The following is a 19,531-nucleotide window of genomic DNA, read 5'->3' as shown; positions in this document are numbered from 1 at the left end:
AAATCATTCCTGCCTGTGGCCATCTCCCTGTACAACGCATCCACTTAACACACTGTTTGCTGCTACAGCTACACATGTTTCTTTTCCAACTATTTATTTATGAGTGACTTATGTATGTATGTATGTATATATATGTATATATTGTACTATTCTTAGTTAGTGTATTGTCTGTCTTGTCTTAATGTTGGTTTAAAATGGAGCACTGTAACAAAAAATAATTTCCCCCAGGGATCAATAAAGTATTCTGATTCTGATGATTCTGATTTAAAAGTATTATAATAAAGTTTGCCTCCTTGGAAACATAACACAAGGAAATGAGGGGTGGCTAAAGATATGCACAGCACTGTACTTTTAGATTCAACCTATGAAGGCGTATATATTAGCTCATTGCTTATTGTATTGCAATTATGTATGGAAGCATTATGTAGACAGGTTATTATGAGACTAAAACATCTGTTAACTTTGCCATCTGTCAGCACCTGACTCTTTTCTATGGAGGCGTTGTGTTTGTCACACATGGGGCTGATCTCCATGCCTCTATCCCGCTCCCTGTCTCCCTGGGTGAAACGCTCCTTCATGATGCGGTCCGTCCACTGGCGGTAAAGCTCCAGCGGTTTGGTTGGATTGCTCAAATCTGCACAATGGACCATGTTCTGCAGAACCTGGAAGAGAAAAACGCAGTCAGATGTGGCGTGTCATGCTGGGCAATGTTAGAGATGCAATGCAATCTCAACTGTAAAAATAATCCAGAAAAAAATTCAGTTTGAAAAACATTTTGAGCTTTGGCAACAGTCACTCATAAAGCTAAGAAAGTTAGTTAATGTTACTGTCATTTGTTTGTTTGGGGGGTGTTAAATCTGTCCATTCAGAGCAGCAGTCACTGCTGACAGTAAAAACTACTGTTTATTCAAACAAACTGCATTTTGTAAGTGCTGTCAAGGAGGTGGGGTATTTATTACCTCTTTTTTTTTTTTTTTTTAAGAAATTACACAATTTATTACTTAGAAACAAGATGAACACAGAACAAAACAATACAGATTTTCATTGTACTGAGAGGTTAAATACCCAACTTTATTCTTTATTACTATGATCAAAACCTTTTACTTCCATCAGAATCTCAATACTCAGCAAAACTGTACAGATGTTATGACTTATCTGTCCAGTAGGTGGCAGCACCTTCACACAGACTGCCTGGTTTAAGTGCACGCTGTACAGCTGTGCACAGGTCAAAATGGAAACACGCTGACACCAGTGTCTTCGAGCCACTGCATAGTTTTCATCTGTCACATTGAGCAATTTTAGTACCAAAATCCTTTTTATTAAAGACCTAATGGTGAAATGTACAGAAACAACTCTCTTCTGCTCATTGCACTGAATGGACAAATGGTTTGCACATGTATATAATTGAAAAAATATAACGTATAATAATTATTTTTAAACATATACTATTAAAGTGTTATGCCAGCAGGAGTTGCTCTAACCTGGATACGGTCAGAGTAGTTGTCTAGCAGAAGGACTCCCAAACTTGTGACTTTCTTGGTCTCCACCATTGTCTTCATGTCTGCCAAAAAGTTCATGTGTTTGGACATATCTGTGGCCAGCACCTACAGAGGACAGCAACCACACAAACACACACAATGCATTACAATTGTAAAGGTCTCATGCTCAACCTAAAGATGACTTCCTTGTGATTACAAGGAAAAGGAAGGATAGATGCAGGAAGTGAAGTGTTGTCTTACAGTGCCTGGGTTACAAAATGTAATGCTGACAAAGCAAATGCACACAGGCTGTTTTATCATCTATCAGATTCACTGCAGCAGTCCTGAGCAACACCTGATCTCTCTCTCTCTGTGTGTGTGTGTGTGTGTGTGTCTGTGTGTACCATGTTTACATATCTTTGTGGGGACCAGAAATTTGAATGTTACTATGTTTGTGGGGGTTAGGGTGAGCGGCTACGGATTGCATTACGGTATGTCAATGTGATGTGCGACAGCAAAAATTATGTTTCTGAGTTCAGCTCACAACCTTCTGGTTTTCTTTGTTCCGTCCAGTTGTAGATGCGAAAAAAAGGAAGCTGCAATTTTGTTCTCAGGAAAAATATATTACCAACAAGACTTTTCAGTGTGTCAGCAAGCATTCACAAGACAAACAAAAAACTGAACTGAAACGATCACATTTCAAAGGGACAGTATAACTAATGTTATAATATAAATCGCATAAAAAGGGCAGCGCTCTCACCATGTCAATCACCATCTTGCGGAGAGAGTCTCTCTGTTTCTTGCTGAGGTTCTGGAAGATGTCACAGTTTTCCTCCTGCAGCAGTTTGAAGCCCACAGCGAGATGGTGGTTTTCCAAAACTGACGCGTCATTATACATCAGCGCCAGCTCTGAACCTGGAGAAACGGAGGTAGAAATCCATAAAAACAAAAAATAGAACACCTTGAAGATAATTCTACTTTATTTAGCTTGATGTAAATCGGAGCTCACAGCAACCCACTGGGAATTAAATCATGTGCCACAGTGTGCAAATATAATAAAGAACCTGACCTGGCATCATTTCTATGTATTACTATGTATTTTAAAGACTGGAAAAGTTAAGGAAACATGTTAAAATATTTTGGCTGTAATTATTATTGATTTTAATCTGTACCGTCTTTTTTTTTTGTTTTTAGCTAATTTTCAACTTTAATGTATTTACATAGTCAATTCAGACTTTTGTTTTTACATTTCTGAGCTGCATCTAAACTATTATTAATGATAACGACTGAACAAAGCTGCTAAAATAAATGTGCAGATTACAGAGATCCATATAGATTAAAATAGACATATTAAAATAAAGGAAATAACCCTTTAATGCAGTGGACAGCTAGTCAAAGGCTGTGTTCTTGTATTTGTGTCAGTGTTGATGGTACACTTGCACATAAACCACTACAGTAGACACTGATGTGTCACTCCATACCAAATTCATAAGTCAAAACGTATGACTTATGAAGGGCCAGAGTCGTCTCTATTTTTTGAGGCGACTGAGGTCCTTCAACATCTGCCAGAAAATGCTCAGGATTTTCTATGAGTCTGTTGTGGCCAGTGCGATCCTCTATGCTGTTGCATGCTGGGGGAGCAGGCTGAGGATCGCAGATGCCAAAAGACTTAATAAACTAATCCGTAAGCCCAGCAATGTTGTGGGGATGGAGCTGGACTCCCTCAAGGTGGTGTCGGAGAGGCGGATGCTGTCCAAGATAAAGACAATGTTGGATAACACCTCCCACCCACTCCATGACATGCTGGTCAGTCACAGGAGCACGTTCAGTGAGAGACTGAGATTACCGAAAAGCACCACTGAACAACACAGGAAATCTTTCCTGCCTGTGGCCATCTCCCTGTACAACGCATCCACTTAACACACTGGTTACTGCTACAACTACATGTTTCTTTTCCAGCTATTTATTTATGAGTGACTTATGTATGTATATATATGTATATATTGTACTATTCTTAGTTAGCGTATTGTCTGTCTTGTCTTAATGTTGGTTTATGTTGGTTTATAATGGAGCACTGTAACAAAAAATAATTTCCCCCAGGGATCAATAAAGTATTCTGATTCTGATTCTGATGTTGTCCACCTAAGTGGACATGTAAAAAAACTCTTTGAACAGTACATGTTTTAAAAAAAATGAAGTTCAAAAATCTTTTTTTTTTCATGTCTAAAGATGAATAAAAATACTGATTGAGGTTGTCATAATTCATGCATCAAAGGGTTAAAGGAACAAAAATAACAGAAATCAATAAAAATCAATAGAAAACCTGTGGCGTGTATTTGTATGAGAAAGTGGAATAGTGACACAGAGGTATGCATATTGTTTCGGGTCTGTGAGTTAACTCAGATCAGTCTGCCTCCACCATTTGATAAATATATCATCCTGAGGTCTCGGGGAATATGGCATTCCGATCTGATATATGTACTACTGTATCTTCTTGACCCTATTTTCTCACTATACTTAGAAAATAGTGTTCATATCTGGTATTTGATACAAAATGCCACCTTTTGATCCTTAGTGACATTTTGGTGGAATACCTCTTTGAAAGGCGGCTTTAATCCTAAGCTTTTAGCTACAGTTTCTTAACAGTCAACTTTTAAACTGTCCTTATTTACCCCAAGCTGTGTGCTGTTTAAATAGAAAGACAGAAGCCTACTGGTGTTTATGAGGAACTGGTTGGTGACTCCTGGGTGGTCAACATCGTGGATAGCACTGGCAAACAGAGCGGCAATGATCTCCAGGTCTGTGAAAACCACCTGAGGTGAACGAGGAAGAGAAAATTAATTTATTCAGACAAAAAAGTAGGTGGAGCTTTGCTCAGTCCACTGAAAGATCAGAGCCCTGGAGCTGGTAGGGTTAGATAATGCCTTATTTGCTCACCTCTAAAGCTGGGGTGGAGAGGAGGACGTGGGTGGACTGCACCACATCAGCTGCGTGGATGCTGTTGTGATAAGCTATGTCTGCATGGTAGTGGTCCTCTAAGGTCATCATGAAGGTGATGAAGGTGTCAACTGGGATATCGAAGGTTTTCAGAAGGTCTCGCTCCTGTCACATTGATGAGGAGCATTCAAGATAAACATGAGACACAAATTGGGTCGATTCTGGTCTTTGGTGGAGCGAACAGATTTCTACCTGGAAAATGGTGTACATGGTCACTGTCAGAGGACGGTTTCCAGAATATTCTGCTACTTTGAATATATCCATACCCCAACGATCGATATCCTCAAATTGCTGCAGAAATAAAAGAGAGCATGTAATGACACAGCGCATTTGTAGGTGTGTTTGTGTCTTTCTGTCTTTGCAGCGTATGTGCGAACCCACCTTGGCTAGCAGGTTCTCGTGTGGTGTGTTGACTCCAAAGCGAGGGATGGAGGCAGGCGCCAAACCCGGGCTTTGTGTGACCTTTTTCACACCGCTGATCTGTGACATCGGCCTCTTTTTCTTCTCCTTCTCCTTCGGAGGAGGAGAAAGGATTTCCACGTCATGTTGTTTCTCTGCAACATGAACAGACACGTAATGTTATGGCCAGATGTGATCCATTAGATCTGTAGGTGTTAGAAAAACCGTGACAGAGTGCTCACTGCATCCACTTGTGTCTTCAACCAATTTAAAATACACAGCCACTTGATTATTCAGTTCTACCTGCCTTACATTTAGAGGGAGATAATCACGCTGGTTTTCTTATCTTTGCAAAGCCTTTTACTCTGACAAACGCAAAAAAATCACAAGTTCTCTCAGATCTGTTAAACTGACTCACCAAACTGTCCACAATGTAGCCATTTCTATGAAGCAGCCCTGTTTCCACATCATGCGGGTCTGACTGTCATTTAGACACACTGCTGTTAGCAGCTGTTCATGAACCTAAAAACAGGACGACAACCTCCTCACTGCAATCACTCACAGAGAGATTGGCAAAGTTCTTAAAAAAGGTATGATTTAAACATGCAGACAGACGCAGCCGACACGGTGCAATCAGTCTGAGTAAGCATGCACCGATGAGCGTACCTCATTTGTGATGCGCTTCTTTGGAATTGGGAACTCAATTGATCGCAAAGTGGTTGTACTCCTAGTAAAAGCTTGACTGCTGAATGCTAGTGTTACTGCGCAGCTACTACATCACTATTGGTGGACAGATTTGCAACTGACTTGCAATTTTTTTGCCAGTTTGTCATAGTTAATCACCATATTGCCACAAACATTTTACATATTGGATGTAATTTCTAATTTGACCCATTTTAAGCAAACCCATAGGAGGCTGACTCCATCTTATTGCCATTCGATCACAATGCTCCGCCTTAACAGCCCAAAGTTACTTTCAAGACAGGAACTGACTCTAAGTGGCTGCAGACCTGGTCCCTGTTTTTTCAACAACCATTTCAGAGACGATGACATTCCAAGTTTATTGCACAAAATCACAATGATTTTGCTTTTGCTGTGGCCTCCTATCACTGTAGAACTATTGTAGATCTGCCCTAGACAGTGGGAAGTATATGATGATGTGTCTGCATACTTTTAGCTACTGCTACAATTACTACTAATACTGTCAATATTTTAGTAATCATTGCACTACTAGAAACACTTAACTCTGTAAGTATTAGATGATAGTATGACAGCAACAGCTTACGCAAATTCTCAATACTGCAGCTGGAACTTGTGATTCTTCAATTGTTGCTGCAGTCACATCCACCAGGTGTACTTTATAGACTTACTAGGACTTTAGTTGACACATTGTGAACAGTAGCTGTTACTACAACTGCTATTAACATAGATAATACAAGTCCACCTCAACAACCAACAGTTTATGGAAAACCTGAGAAAAAAAAGAAAAGCCTGGACATCCATGAAAGACTACAGAGGATTTCCAAAGGATCCTGTCCATGGTAAAGAAGATCTTTTTCACAGCGTGCAGCAGGATGCAAAACACTCCACTCCCAGGGCTACTGTATAGACAAGTTATCAAGAGAAAATACTGAGGGTTCATCAGTGTAAAAGCAATGTAGAAGTAAAGTATGTTACAAACTAAGCTAAACTAAGCTAAGACTACTGAATAAACAGAAAGCCTGCAGTAAATAATCATAAAGGCAGAAATCCACATTTTGGTGATATCCATGAATTTAAGCAATTGATTTATATTTGTGATATTGTTTTCCACTTACAAAGACTGTATAAAAATAGTGGCAAATCCTAAATGGTTAAAGTATGCATGTCAGTTGCATCATTTTCTTCATTTCAAACCCACTGTAGTGGTGCACAGAGCTAAAATTCAGGAAACCGTCACTGTGCAACCTGACATTTTCCTAAACACATGAATTCCTGCACAAAGGAACTTAAACATACGGAAAACATGTGTAAACCCATCTTCATCAGCAGTATAATGACACATTATCATTATAATGACAATGAGACTCAGTTCACACCACCTGATCAGAAACCCGAAATCTATTTGTTCGTAGCTGAGATAATAAAACAAGGCTAAAAGGAGCAACAACATTGCTGGTTTTGCAGTGCTTGCTGAGAGATCTGGCCAACTAAACACAATTAATGTAAGTATTGCACAAAAACACCATGAAAACAGATTTTACGGCAGCAGGTGAAGAACACTAGCAGCAAAAACGTAACGATGATGGTTAAAAACCATCTGTTTCCCAGCAGTTTGATGACAAAGCACACTTGATTAAGATCAAAGGCAGGAGATTTTGTTTTTCAACCCAAATTAGAGAGCGTAGTCCTTGAGGCAAAAACACAAAAACACCAAAAGGTTTCCTTTGACGGTATCAGCATCATCTCAACATGATTTGTTGACTCAGAGGTACTGCCCCAGCAGACATGGCTGTGTTGAAGACGACTCATCCATTTTTGGGGGGGTACAAACCAAGGGAATAATGATACCATTGTGACATCACGGACAGCCAGCTTTACCTCACGTCCACACATCCTCTTCGGTATTTTCCATTCATTGTGTTTCATTAGCACAGAGGCACGAAATCCAGATACGAGCACACGGCACCTAAGGATGCACAGCGATCTGAGTGGCAGCGTCACACGAGGCGCTGTCTGGCCTTTCTCACCTCTCTCACAGTGCCTTCTCTTCCTCACACCCAAAACCATGGTGCTCATTTCCAAACGCAGCCAGACTTGAAGAAGAGGCACTCATATCAAAACGGCGTCCGACTGACAGCGCCATCCTCGTTCAGCCGGACCATCCTGCCGGAAGGGCTGTTGAACACTGAGCCTCCTATTCATACGGCACGCCGTTGAATAATGTGCACCCTGTTGCCGTGACAACGCCACACAATGTGTCCGGGAATGCTGTCTGCAGCCCCGCCTCCTTCTTTTTCAGAAAAAGGAAAAATCCTCACCTTCTCCATCTGTCCTGTTAACACAGTCCTCACCTTCTTTCAGAAACACGCTCTTTTCATTTCCACGTACAAGAAACCCCCCCCCCCCCCCCCACATCCTTTCTCCCTCACAATGACTCCCTTCTTCTATATAGTAAAATTCCCTTTCCCTGTTCCTTTGGAAAGTCATCCTCTCCTTCCCTTCCCTTCTTTCTGTCTTCTTTTTTTGTCCCTATTCATCCTCAAACCACATTTTTATCCACTCCAACAAAATACAAGAAGACCTCCTAACATTCAAATATGTTGAAGAGCAAAAAAGAAAAACAGGAGATGCAAAGAAGCAAATTAGTTTACTGGCGGTGTTTCCCCTCAGCCTCGTAGTAGATACACCTGTGGTATCAATTTGAAAATCCTTCTTCAGTCGTTGCATTCACAAGATTTCAAAGTTCTAACTTACCGAGGAAGGTGTTGGCGATGTACTCTGACACCTGATTCCCTGAGCGACTTGTTTCCGATAGCTGTGTCAGCTCGCGGTTCAGCATCCTCTTAAACTGTGTAGACATGACAAAACCATAAACAACACATGGTTAGTTTGCAAACACACACCAAGCATATGGGTGTGCATGTGTGTAGCAAGGCATTTTATTTCAAAATCCTTTCTGTAACTATAAACACTAATACAACATGCCTCCTTCCCTTCATTTGACTCTTAGAACAACAGAGGAAACATGTAGCAAACTACGTTACCAAAATATGGGTGCAAACAAGCAGAAGGACCAAACAAAACAAACACTGAAGCACTTTCCAACGTTTGAATGAAATTTGTTTCATGTTCTGAACACGGAGACAAAACGGTAAACAAAAAGGTTTCCAAGGACAAACAAAAACAAAAACAAACAAACCCACAGTGCATGAAAGGTCAACGGAAAAAAATGACTAATATGTTACTACAGACAACCTAATGGATGCATGTCACATTTTAGCTTTTAAATTGCACATTACTAATTTGCTTAGATTTTAGTAACTGCAAAAACGTGGGAGAAATGTGAAGAGGCAGGTGAAAGATCGCATAACTAAAAAACAAATCATTATTTGTGTAACAAAATAGAGGGAAGAAGACGAGGTGCTGTGATGAAGGTGGTAACCTCCATGCATCCACGCTTTACACAATACACTTGAGCTACCTTGAGTTACCTGATACACATGGCTCATATACATAACCCTAAATGAGGAAACACAATCTGTGATCTCATACACCACGCTCATTTAATTTGCATTTACTGAAATTGTTTTATATGTAGTGTATGCATATCATTATTTTTTATAGGTTTGACTCATTTTTAGAAGTCTGTTTGGCTGCTGAGGCCTCTGGGCTGTTCCTCCAGCATGCGGTGCTATTAAATACAGGAGGTGCTGATCGGAACAAACCAAGTATCGTGACGCCATAGGGCAGATAGCTAGAGTCATTTATCTTTGTTCTTTATATATCTTAGTTTTGTGAGTTAGATATTGAGTAATTTGGGGTTTGATTGTTGTTACAATAGATTCAATTAACTACTAAGCAAACTGTAGATTTTTTTCTTTGTTATTAGATAATTTACAAGTGTTTGTTCCTCACCCTGCTCAGAGCATCTACATTGGTCTGATTGAATCTCTTTGTATCTACTTTATTATACTGGGTTTGGTTCTGTTTATTTAACCTCTTTTAAGTGCCAAGAACTAAACTTGGCACATGAATGAAGGAAATCTGGGTTTGGTCGATTACTTCTTTGTTGCAACAATGCTTCTGCGAATAAATCTTATACTGTTGGAGAGCCTGTTTCCTCTGAAATGGTGCCACATTTGTAAAGAAAATGCATTCGTGGGTCGAGCAGAATAGTTCAGTATGTGAGTTGTGCCCATGAAAAATGTGGCAAATCTTCTCTGACAATATTAAAACTCTTCTTGACTCTTGTTTTGAGCTTCCAGTAGCCTAGATGCTAACAATTGGGTGCCTGATTAGCAGCAGTTGTGAGCAAGGTCCCTGCTACAGCAGTCAGGTGGTGTCTGTCTGCTCTAAAAGTGCCACATTTGACTGACCTGGAAAGGGCCCGTGCCATAAGGCAACTTCAAGCTGGTGTCTGGGATGTCAGAGACAGGCCATGAAGTGGGTGTCCCAAGAAGATTACACTACACCATTACGCTGGCATTGGCAACATGGAACACTTGGAGGTACATTATGTTCAGTGAAGAGTCCAGATTCTGCCTACAACTATTGGATTGTAGGATCAAAGCTTTAAGAGGACATGGACAACACTGTGCTGACTGGTGGACCTTCTGGTGGAGGTAGTGTGATGGGGCGGGGCGGCATCTCCCTCACTGAAAAATAAGGCTTGTTATCTCAATGCAGAGAGATGCAGGTTGTGCGACCAACACAACCACATTTGCGAGAAATGCTGGTTGAAGAATGGGATGCCATCCAACAGCAGTGTGTGACCAAGATGATGACCAGCATGAGGAGGAAGTGCCAGGCTGTTGTGGCAGTGTTCTTCCACATGGTAAATGGTAAATGGCCTGTATTTATATAGCGCTTTACTAGTCCCTAAGGACCCCAAAGCGCTTTACATATCCAGTCATCCACCCATTCACACACTGGTGATGGCAAGCTACACTGTGGCCACAGCCGCCCTGGGGCGCACTGACAGAGGCGAGGCTGCCGGACACTGGCGCCACCGGGCCCTCTGACCACCACCAGTAGGCAACGGGTGAAGTGTCTCGCCCAAGGACACAACGACCGGGGCTGTCCAAGTCGGGGCTCGAACCGGCAACCTTCCGATTACAAGACGAACTCCCAACTCTTGAGCCACGATTGCACATGCTACTGAGGCCTCCATTTGTTAAACTGTCAGTATGCATCGTTTCTTCAGACTTCCATAATTCAGTCCAGTAAGCTGTTTGCATTGGTAGACAAAAGTTAGCAAGTTCTTAATGGGCACGACCCACATCTGTATTTTCCTTATTCATTTTCACTGTTAAAGCCCCAAAAACTTCACAGCCAAATCAAATGTTTCATTGTTTTTCCTTCGATTAAGAGTGAAACAAAATGTGGGGAAACCCCAGCAGTGCAGCACTCATAGGATTATGCTCCCAGCCTACAGTCCATGAATACCCTTTGATATACCTCCGTATATGCATATATATATATATACATATATATATATACAAAAATCAAAACAAGCTACAATATCTCTATAATATCTCTAAGCACAAAAAACAAAAACACGTGCACTGTTTGTAGGAAAACAAAAACACAAGTGAAATTTTCATGAAGTTTTAATAAATTAAAAGAGTTCAGTGTTTCGCCGTTGAATTTAATGGCAGTAATGGGCGGTAGTTTCCACACTGATTATGTAACAGTCTCGGCAGGTGGAGGCTGAGGGAGGAAGGAGGGGATCTGGGTGAGAGTGTGATGCTGCAGTGGCTGCACGGCTATTTTGTGGCACACATACAGGCCAACGCAAACACATGCATCAGCCTACATAACTGTTTATCATCTGTTTGATTTCTCCTGGAGCTTCTCATCACGGCTTCCCCCTTTGTGCTTCAGTACTTCCTGCACGCGTGCGGACACACACACACACACACTTGTTTACATGCGAGCCATTTCTACACCTATGAATCATTCCTCTTAAGATTTCGTGTTTTGTTTTTTGACAATCATGACAACTGTTTCCTCTAACACGCATGGCTATTTTGGCCCTTTTTGTTGTCATTTCTGTGCTACACACACACACACACACACACAAACACACACACACACACACACACTCACGTTCAGCCCCTTTGTGGATCTTGTCCTGAGTCAGATCCGACAGGTGGGCTCACTCAGCGTTCATCCCACTGCAAAGCCTGCACTGCTGATCACTAGATCCCATTGTCAACAAGGAAAGCCAGCAGGGCTCCCCATCGCTCACCTGTCTGAGTCTCCAGTACAGATAAACCCAGAGAGCCGACGCAGGCATGTCAGCTCACGCATGTTGATGTTAGTAGAGGCTAAAATCCAAGTTTGCTTGCTTAGTAATAGGCTGCAATTTCCCCACTCAGTTCTGCTCCATGCTCAGCAGAGATGGTCTGGACATGAAAAAAAAGTCCATTTAAAAAATTAAAGTTCCCACAGTTCCTAGCTGCAATCCTGAAGATGAAGGGGGGGGTATAGCTGAGGTAGAGGAGGCAGGAGAAGAGCTCTGCCATCAGGGTGTGACTGCAGCCTCTCATTCAACTACTGTCACACGCTGTCAATGATAAACATAAAGAGGGAGAGCAGGAGCTAGAGTGAGGGAGAGTCTGTGAGAATCCCCTGCCCCCCCTGCCCCGCATGCTGGTCCCCCTTCTTCGACCAATCACGTTAGTCTAGCTTAAGGGGCTGAGTGGAGGAAAGAGATATGATTGGCTGAGTGAGGGAAGGAGGAGGTTTGCAGCCAGACAGCAGGAAGAGCCAGCAAGGACGTGCGCTGAGTGGAGAGAGGCACCATTCATGAACAGTAGTGTTATTTACGCACGCCTCAAATCTAATTTTCTTCCTGTACAAAGGTAATTTGTGAACAGTGAAAGCAAGTTTGCACTACAATGAAAAAGCTGAAAATCTCGTGTGTAGTTGATGCATGAGAGTAGATTGCAAAGCTCCTAGGACACACTGACTTTTCCCCCTCCATCTACCTTATTACAGCCCAGTCACAGCCAGTCTGTGTAATCTCTCTACAAACTAAAGTACAATGAAAAAGTTAAAAGATTTTAGTCAATGTAGTATTTCAGAAAAAAACGAGTAATATTTAGTTTTTTATTGATTTTTATATTTTTGTGTGACCCAATTTGCACCAAATCATCTCAGCTGGAGCTGTTATCGGTATCTACCATCACACAAAATTTAAAAATGATATCTTGAAAACTGGATGCTAGACTGCCAACAGACAGTCAAACAGCACAGATTGGATACTCAGTTGAATAAATACATAAATACATAAACAAATGGGCATAGATCAGAGGCTTTTGTTTTCCACCTGCACTTCTTCACAGCATTAATGATCGGTATGGACACAGCTGAGTTGAATCACCTCACCTTGTTGGATGCCATCTCGCTGACCGAGTGTCTCGTCTGCAGGGTCTCCAGCTGGTCCAGACACCAGTCCAGCTCCTCCAGGGTCTCCATCGCCAGCTTCTGGTAAGGCTCCTCTGAAAGGTCAGCGGTCAAACAAAGACACGTTGCAGTTTACACCCGGGACTGCTGTGGAAACATCCACATCTTTAACATGTTGCATGGGTCTGCTGTTGATCTTGGTAAGAGAAAACTTGATCCTGTCATGCTGCACCTGTCCTGACTGTCAATGTCTTCACCATTCATTTACCAGCACTGTTATATTCGCATCCATTTAACTGTAAGAAGCGCATCTTTCAGATTTACCTGAATCAACAATCACTTAATTCTTTTTCTATGTATTTAAAAAGACAACAACATTTTCATTTTCTATGAGAAAGGCACCATTAGTCACAGAGGAACTAGAACCTCTCAGTGTCCCATCACCCAGGGGTATTAACACTGACCTGTGAGACATGGATTACACATGGGCGGCTGGTTGCTGCTTGACGGCCGCCTGAAACACAAAACAGATGATGTGTCGGTAGAATAACAAAAGAGCAAATTAGTCATCCGCTCCACATCATGTTTGTGCTCTTACTTGTTTCCCACACGATCTTGCAGATGTGTCAGAACAGCAAAGTTACTTCTCACCGTTCGTAGACTGGCAAGAACCTAAAAAAATGAATAAACAAAATACGTGAACCAATTTTCGTTCAAAATAAAGAACCATTCTTTTAGATGGTTGAACCTTTTTTACCTGTTACTGTGAATATAGTGACTTTTTTGTTTTGGAACTTTTAACCCTTTTTAAAGACCCTATCAGGAACTTTTAGCATCTAAATAAAAATGCAAAATGGACTTTGAGTAAGAAGAGAAAAGCTAAGTGGTTTAAAAACATCACACTTTACAGGCACAGCATGCAAGGGTTTCATGCCGCTGATAGTACTATCTGAGCTCAGCTAACTTCCAAAAGCCTGATGTAAGAGAGGAAGCATGCTGAAGCACTGCTCTCTCTCATATCTAACGTTTACTGATGATAAACTTTTATAGGGTAAATATTGGACTTTAGTTTGGAATTATCACATGTACACAGATCATGTTAGTAGGTCACTGATGATCACACACACACACACACACACACACACACACACACACACACACACACACACACACACACACACACACACATAAGAACAAGCTGTTCAGCACAAAGAGAATGTGTGTGGGTGTTGTCTGTGAAAAATGAACCATGTCTTATTTCTCAAACTGATGAGTAAGCAAGGAGCAAGGAGCCACGCAGAGCATCTGGACAGCGCAACGCCCCAAATTAGATGAATTTACTTTGAATGGAAACAATTATATTTCACATCTCACTTCACGGGACAGACGGTGTGTCATAAATAACAAACACTTTGGTAAACAAATATTTTTTAAATACATCATCAGTGGCTCTATAGTAGCTTTAATGAAATTCACTGTGAAAACAGGGCTTTCAGGAGTTCAGAGAATAGTGTAGTGCTTAGCTGTTTACACCATGCTTTCACTGTGGGCTGTTTCTTTATGAACTGCTTACATGTAACTTGCTGCTTGCTGGCTTAATGCATTGATCAGCAGATCTTCACACAGTTCAAACAACTGTTTCAAGTAATAAGTGTATAAACATTCATTTTGATGCCATGTCTGTTAAACTGTAAAGCCTGTGCTGTGTTTGGCCTGTTGCCGTACAGGTTGCCGGCTTCCGCCTGTCATAATATCAGTGCTGGCACCCTCGATCCTGAGTTTGGCTTTGATTCAATGACAGCAAACAACGGAAGCTCTTAAAGGACCAGCAACAAGCATATGCAACTAACCTGTGCAAATGGAGTCACTATCATGTCTTCTCCATGCCTGCAAATTAAAAAAAGGCTAAGTGAGAGGGGAAAGAGCAGTTCATGATGTATTGTGTGATTCCACACCACAAACACACAAATCATGACAACAGTCAGGTTGCTGTTACTGGGATATTTGACTGAGCAGTTGGATGAGACCGTGACTGGTCTGAATATCACGCTGGACAAAGAAAGGAGAACAACACGTTGTATTAGGTACACAAAATCCTGCTTAGAGGCAAAGGTGCTAAACCTCATAGATATATTGTCTTTGTGACTACGTGGTAATTAAGAGTTGGCAATAAGGAATAGAGGAGCAGGATGAATGTTAGAAAGGCTAGCACTAGTTGCTAGGCAAAAAAACCCTATTCGTATTGTATCTAAGGACTAAAGTTAATTAGTTAAACTTGCATTTAGTGATGTTTTAGTATTCACTTTGATTGACTTCTAAAATTAAATTTAAACAACAAGATTGCGTCTCACAAATAAACCCAGCTACGAGTAAGCTGTATCTCAAGGGAAATGTTAAAAAAGACCAATCCCACTAAAGGTTAGAAATGATGGGATATTAAGTTTATCTATGAGGGACAAAAAATGCCTCTAAGACTTATTTGTATAACTAGAACAACATGCAGGTGAGGAACAGAGCTCATGCTTTGGATGCTTGGGAAACCAGTTTTAGATCAGCTAAAGCTTTCTGGAAGCTTTAGGGTGACAACATGCACACAGACCTCCAGACCTCAGGGTGAAATCATGCTAACTATGAAAAACACTAAGTTGGCCTTCACTGTCCAGCAAACATTTTGATGCATGACTGTGAGCGCCACCTTGTTTAGTAAAATATCAAAATCCTTTGTAGTCGTCAGGTTTGTGACTGAAACACGGGTGGCAGCACATCAGCATCTGTCAAATGGTTGCTGGGACTGTTTCTCAAACTTTTGAGCTTGAGATGCTTTTGGAGCTGAGCATCCAAGGTAAAGTTGTTCGGATCGTGTTTGGGAAAAGCGTGGGAGATGTGACTCATGAGAGTGTGGCACAGGCCAAAGAGATAGACAGAAAAATCACAGCAATCTTCACACTTTGTCTCACCGAGGTAGCCAATTGACTTCCCAATGCTTCAATCCCTCCTCCCTTCAAAACAAAGGAGCGACAGCTATTGGTGGTCGAGGCCCCATTAACACTCTGGCTTCAAACAGACTGCTAGCTGCACAAGAGAAATCTTCAGCTGTATAAACAGACAGAAACTAGTTGCTGAACTAGCGTAGCGTTACCAGCATGTTTCCTGCTAGCTGGCGACTTCACTGCATTTACACCTACAACTGGTTGCTCTCGTGTTTACATTTTTAAACTCTAGCTGTGCTGCCTGAAGTGTCTTTAAAGCCTGCTGCCAAATGCATGTAGTTCTTCGAGTGTAAATAGGACCTTAGGTGAGCTTACTAGAAATAGTTTTAAATGTATTTATTATAATTTATTGTATTTATGACACTGACACATTCAATGTGATCTCGTGAAATGCAAATCATTTCAAACCTTGACTTAAATGAAAATTTTATTTTATTGTGCTAAAAAATGCTGAACGAAATACACAACTAGCCACTTTATTAGGTACACCTTCATGGTACAGGGTTGGACCCTTGTTTGCCTTCAGGTCTCTTTAATTCTTCATGCATTGATTCCACAGTGTGCTTGAATCATTCCTCCGAGACTTTGATCCATTTTTGACATGATAGTGTCACATCAGAAGCGCTATATTTGTAAGCTGTAGATCCATGATGTGGATCTCCTGTTCCAGAGACACAATTCTCCCTTTCAAACCTTTTTTTTCTCCCCCAAATTTCTATTTTGTTAAGCTTGTCCAAACTTTCGCTGTTTGTAGGGTCCACTGTGCTCTTCTGCTCTTGTAGAGCATCTATTTGATGTGCGTACAGAGATGCTCTTCTGCAAACTGGGACGCTCTCCCCGAGACATGGCATCAACGAGAATAGCAGCTCCCTGGATTTTGCTGTTTTCAGATCGTTCTCTGTAAACCTTAGAGATGTTTGTGCAGGAAAATCGCAGCAGATCAGCAGTTTTCAAATACTCAGACCAGCCTCACATGATGTCAAGAGTCACATAAGTCACCATTCTTCCTGTGATGCTCAGTTTGAACTTCAATAGCTTGTCTTGACCATGTCTGCATGCTTCCATGTGATTGGCTGACTAGATAACTGGTGTACCTAACAAAGTGGATAACATGGCTAACTAACAGTTTTAAAACATATTGCTGGAATCATATTTAAAACTAACTTTAAAGTTTTCATTTTCATTCAGAAAATAGTTTGTTTTACTGTGCAGTTTCTCAGAGATTAGATGATCTGTAGGTATTCGGTGCCTTCATATCTTCAGCCTCTTTCTGAAACGTTTTGATTTCTCTGGAATGATGAGATAAGTTTTTGTGCTCTTAAGCACACTATATATATATTCCTCCAAATCCAGCTCTGCAACCCCACCAACAAAAGAACAGAAAACAAAAATCTCTCGGCTTATTGTTGCTGAAACAATACAGAAAGCGTCTGAGAATACTTACAGGTCGCTGGCAGTGGACGAGTTGCGGGACATAGTTTTGGGCGAAAGGTCGAAGTCTGAGTCAGAGCGATAGAGGAAGGACTCGCGGCGCTGACTGTGGGGAAAGTTGGCCTGAAGTACCAGACCAGAACCCGGGCTAGTCTGAGAGTCCAGTGGACTGCGACCCACCGACAGGCCATTCTCCACATCAAAACTACAGAGAAAAGGAAGAGAAGAGAGAAAAAATTAATAAGTATTCTGTTGTTCCTACCCACAAGCTAGCATCACAGCCTGATTTTTAATGAAATAATTCTGTTGCTTTCATTTATTTTATTTACATTTTTGGCATGATTAAAATTGCATGCAGTGACTCAGAGGTCAGGTTAATACCTCTATTAGTATTAGCTGCTATTAACTGCTATAATTGTTGGCTACTTACTATAATATAATATTGAGCATAAAACCTAGCCAGAATAACAAAGAAATGCATAGTTCCTACTGTAGGAAAAAAGCACAAGAAATATATGAAAACATGAGACAGGCAACAAAGATTTCACATATAAATCTCAGACAAACACAAATATTGTGATGCACAGCACTAACAGTTTCTGCAGCAGCTGCTGATCTGCATGTAGAGACAGAAAGGATAAGACCGTGGTGAGACAGGGTACAATTGCACCTCTATGGAACAGCTAAAGTTGAAAGTACAGTGCAGAGGGCTGCAAATCCAAATCAATTTCCCAAAGTGCCCCCAAATCATCATAATGGAATCTCTGACAGCAGACACAAAGGAGCTACAATTATAAAGTGACACAAGAACGGGGTTCATGTGGACTACCTGAAAATTATAGTAATACAATGCACAGGATGCCACTTTTATTGGCAGCACAATGGGAAAAAAATGTATTCAGATAGAGTGTCTCCTCTGAGTTTAAACAGGTGACCTTGTGATTACTGCTTTCACAATCTAGCACACACTCACGCACATCTTTCCCCTTCACCATCTCTGTTTGACGTCAACACTGGCACGTTGCCTCGGTGCAACGACAGCCAATAACCCGCCCCACCGCTCGCGCTCTTGCCCGTCATAGCAGCGACATCGAAATATGCCCCCAAGTGTTCAACAAAGAGTTGCTGAAAATAACCACACAGTATTTTTTTTTCCATATTTGCAAAATTTTGATTTTTTTATTGGTATGATAAAAGTGGGATTATGTCAATTCCAGAAAAGCCTCTGTCAGCAAACAGCAGCACAGCTGCAAATGATCAGATTGAATTCTTCTCAATTGCAGGTTTCACTATGACAGTAAATTCCCTTTCCCTCCTAATGCCTTTGAACCAAACCACACTTTTTTGTAACACGCTGTCCAAGCAAGAGCCAGCACGGCGCTGCAACCATTGTGGGCAGAGAGGAAGTGGAGGAGAACTCGACTTTGAGTGTTGTCTGGGGGGGTCAAAGCTTATCAGCTCGGAAATTCATCTTCTTCTGCTGATCTCTGCACTATTTGAAGCTCACCGTGAGCCAGCATCCTCTCGGCTAAACCTCTTTCCTTCTAAGGAATTCACCTGACTGAGACCTCGGAGCTCCATTATGCGGCCGCCGCATGGGTACGATTAACAAACCGTCTTTATCAATTAGATACATTCTCATTCATGCAAACGCCCCCTTTCATAACAGCTGAAAACAGAGCACCAGTCGAGCAATGGAAGCTTGCTCCTGTGTCTATTTTTAGTGCAGCCTGCCTCCAGCGCTCCAGCAATAATATTGCGTGATAAATGAAAGATGGCCATTAAGCAATCGATGCTGAATGAAATGGGCCCAGTTCATAGAAACAGTGAGATACAGCGAGATCAGGAGGGGTTGGGGGAGGTGGGGGTGGTGATGAGGAGGGCTGTATCCAGCACAGTGATGTGCTCAGCACCTTGCATCTGATTGGTGCAATTTCCCGGAGGGTGGGTTGGTGGGGGTGATATGCAGCAGCAGGGCTTACCTCAATGATGCCACCCCACCACTACACCTCGTTCAGCCTCACTCTACACACCTCCTCCACCCCTGGCTCGGTGTAATCGGCCGTGACGAGGCTCCATCAGAGGAGACCGGTGACGTCAGAAGCTAAAAATAGACCTGGCTGA

General features: G+C 41.6%; 1 protein-coding gene across 7 annotated transcripts in view; it reads right to left on the bottom strand.

Moving 5' to 3' along the window:
• Nucleotides 1-19,531, bottom strand: part of LOC102294988 (cAMP-specific 3',5'-cyclic phosphodiesterase 4D) — a 100,610-nt gene that overhangs the window by 5,952 nt on the left and 75,127 nt on the right. For 5 of the 7 annotated variants that reach the window (XM_005934905.3, XM_005934906.3, XM_005934904.3 and 2 more), the window contains 14 exons: nt 17,421-17,612; nt 15,944-15,985; nt 14,837-14,873; nt 13,585-13,658; nt 13,451-13,500; nt 12,969-13,081; nt 8,331-8,424; nt 4,857-5,029; nt 4,668-4,766; nt 4,416-4,580; nt 4,192-4,291; nt 2,239-2,393; nt 1,482-1,604; nt 480-662 (listed from right to left, as the gene is read on the bottom strand). In XM_005934905.3, the coding sequence (XP_005934967.1) occupies nt 480-662; nt 1,482-1,604; nt 2,239-2,393; nt 4,192-4,291; nt 4,416-4,580; nt 4,668-4,766; nt 4,857-5,029; nt 8,331-8,424; nt 12,969-13,081; nt 13,451-13,500; nt 13,585-13,658; nt 14,837-14,873; nt 15,944-15,985; nt 17,421-17,612 (1,600 nt within the window). The remainder of the gene's footprint in view (nt 1-479; nt 663-1,481; nt 1,605-2,238; nt 2,394-4,191; nt 4,292-4,415; nt 4,581-4,667; nt 4,767-4,856; nt 5,030-8,330; nt 8,425-12,968; nt 13,082-13,450; nt 13,501-13,584; nt 13,659-14,836; nt 14,874-15,943; nt 15,986-17,420; nt 17,613-19,531) is intronic. The other 2 variants (XM_005934908.3, XM_005934907.3) reach the window with 1 other exon arrangement.

Source organism: Haplochromis burtoni, unplaced genomic scaffold (assembly GCF_018398535.1).
Source record: "Haplochromis burtoni strain Fernald_Lab_line unplaced genomic scaffold, NCSU_Asbu1 Contig_189, whole genome shotgun sequence".
NCBI classification, from domain to species: Eukaryota; Metazoa; Chordata; class Actinopteri; order Cichliformes; family Cichlidae; genus Haplochromis; species Haplochromis burtoni.
This window is presented reverse-complemented; position numbering and strand designations above follow the sequence as displayed.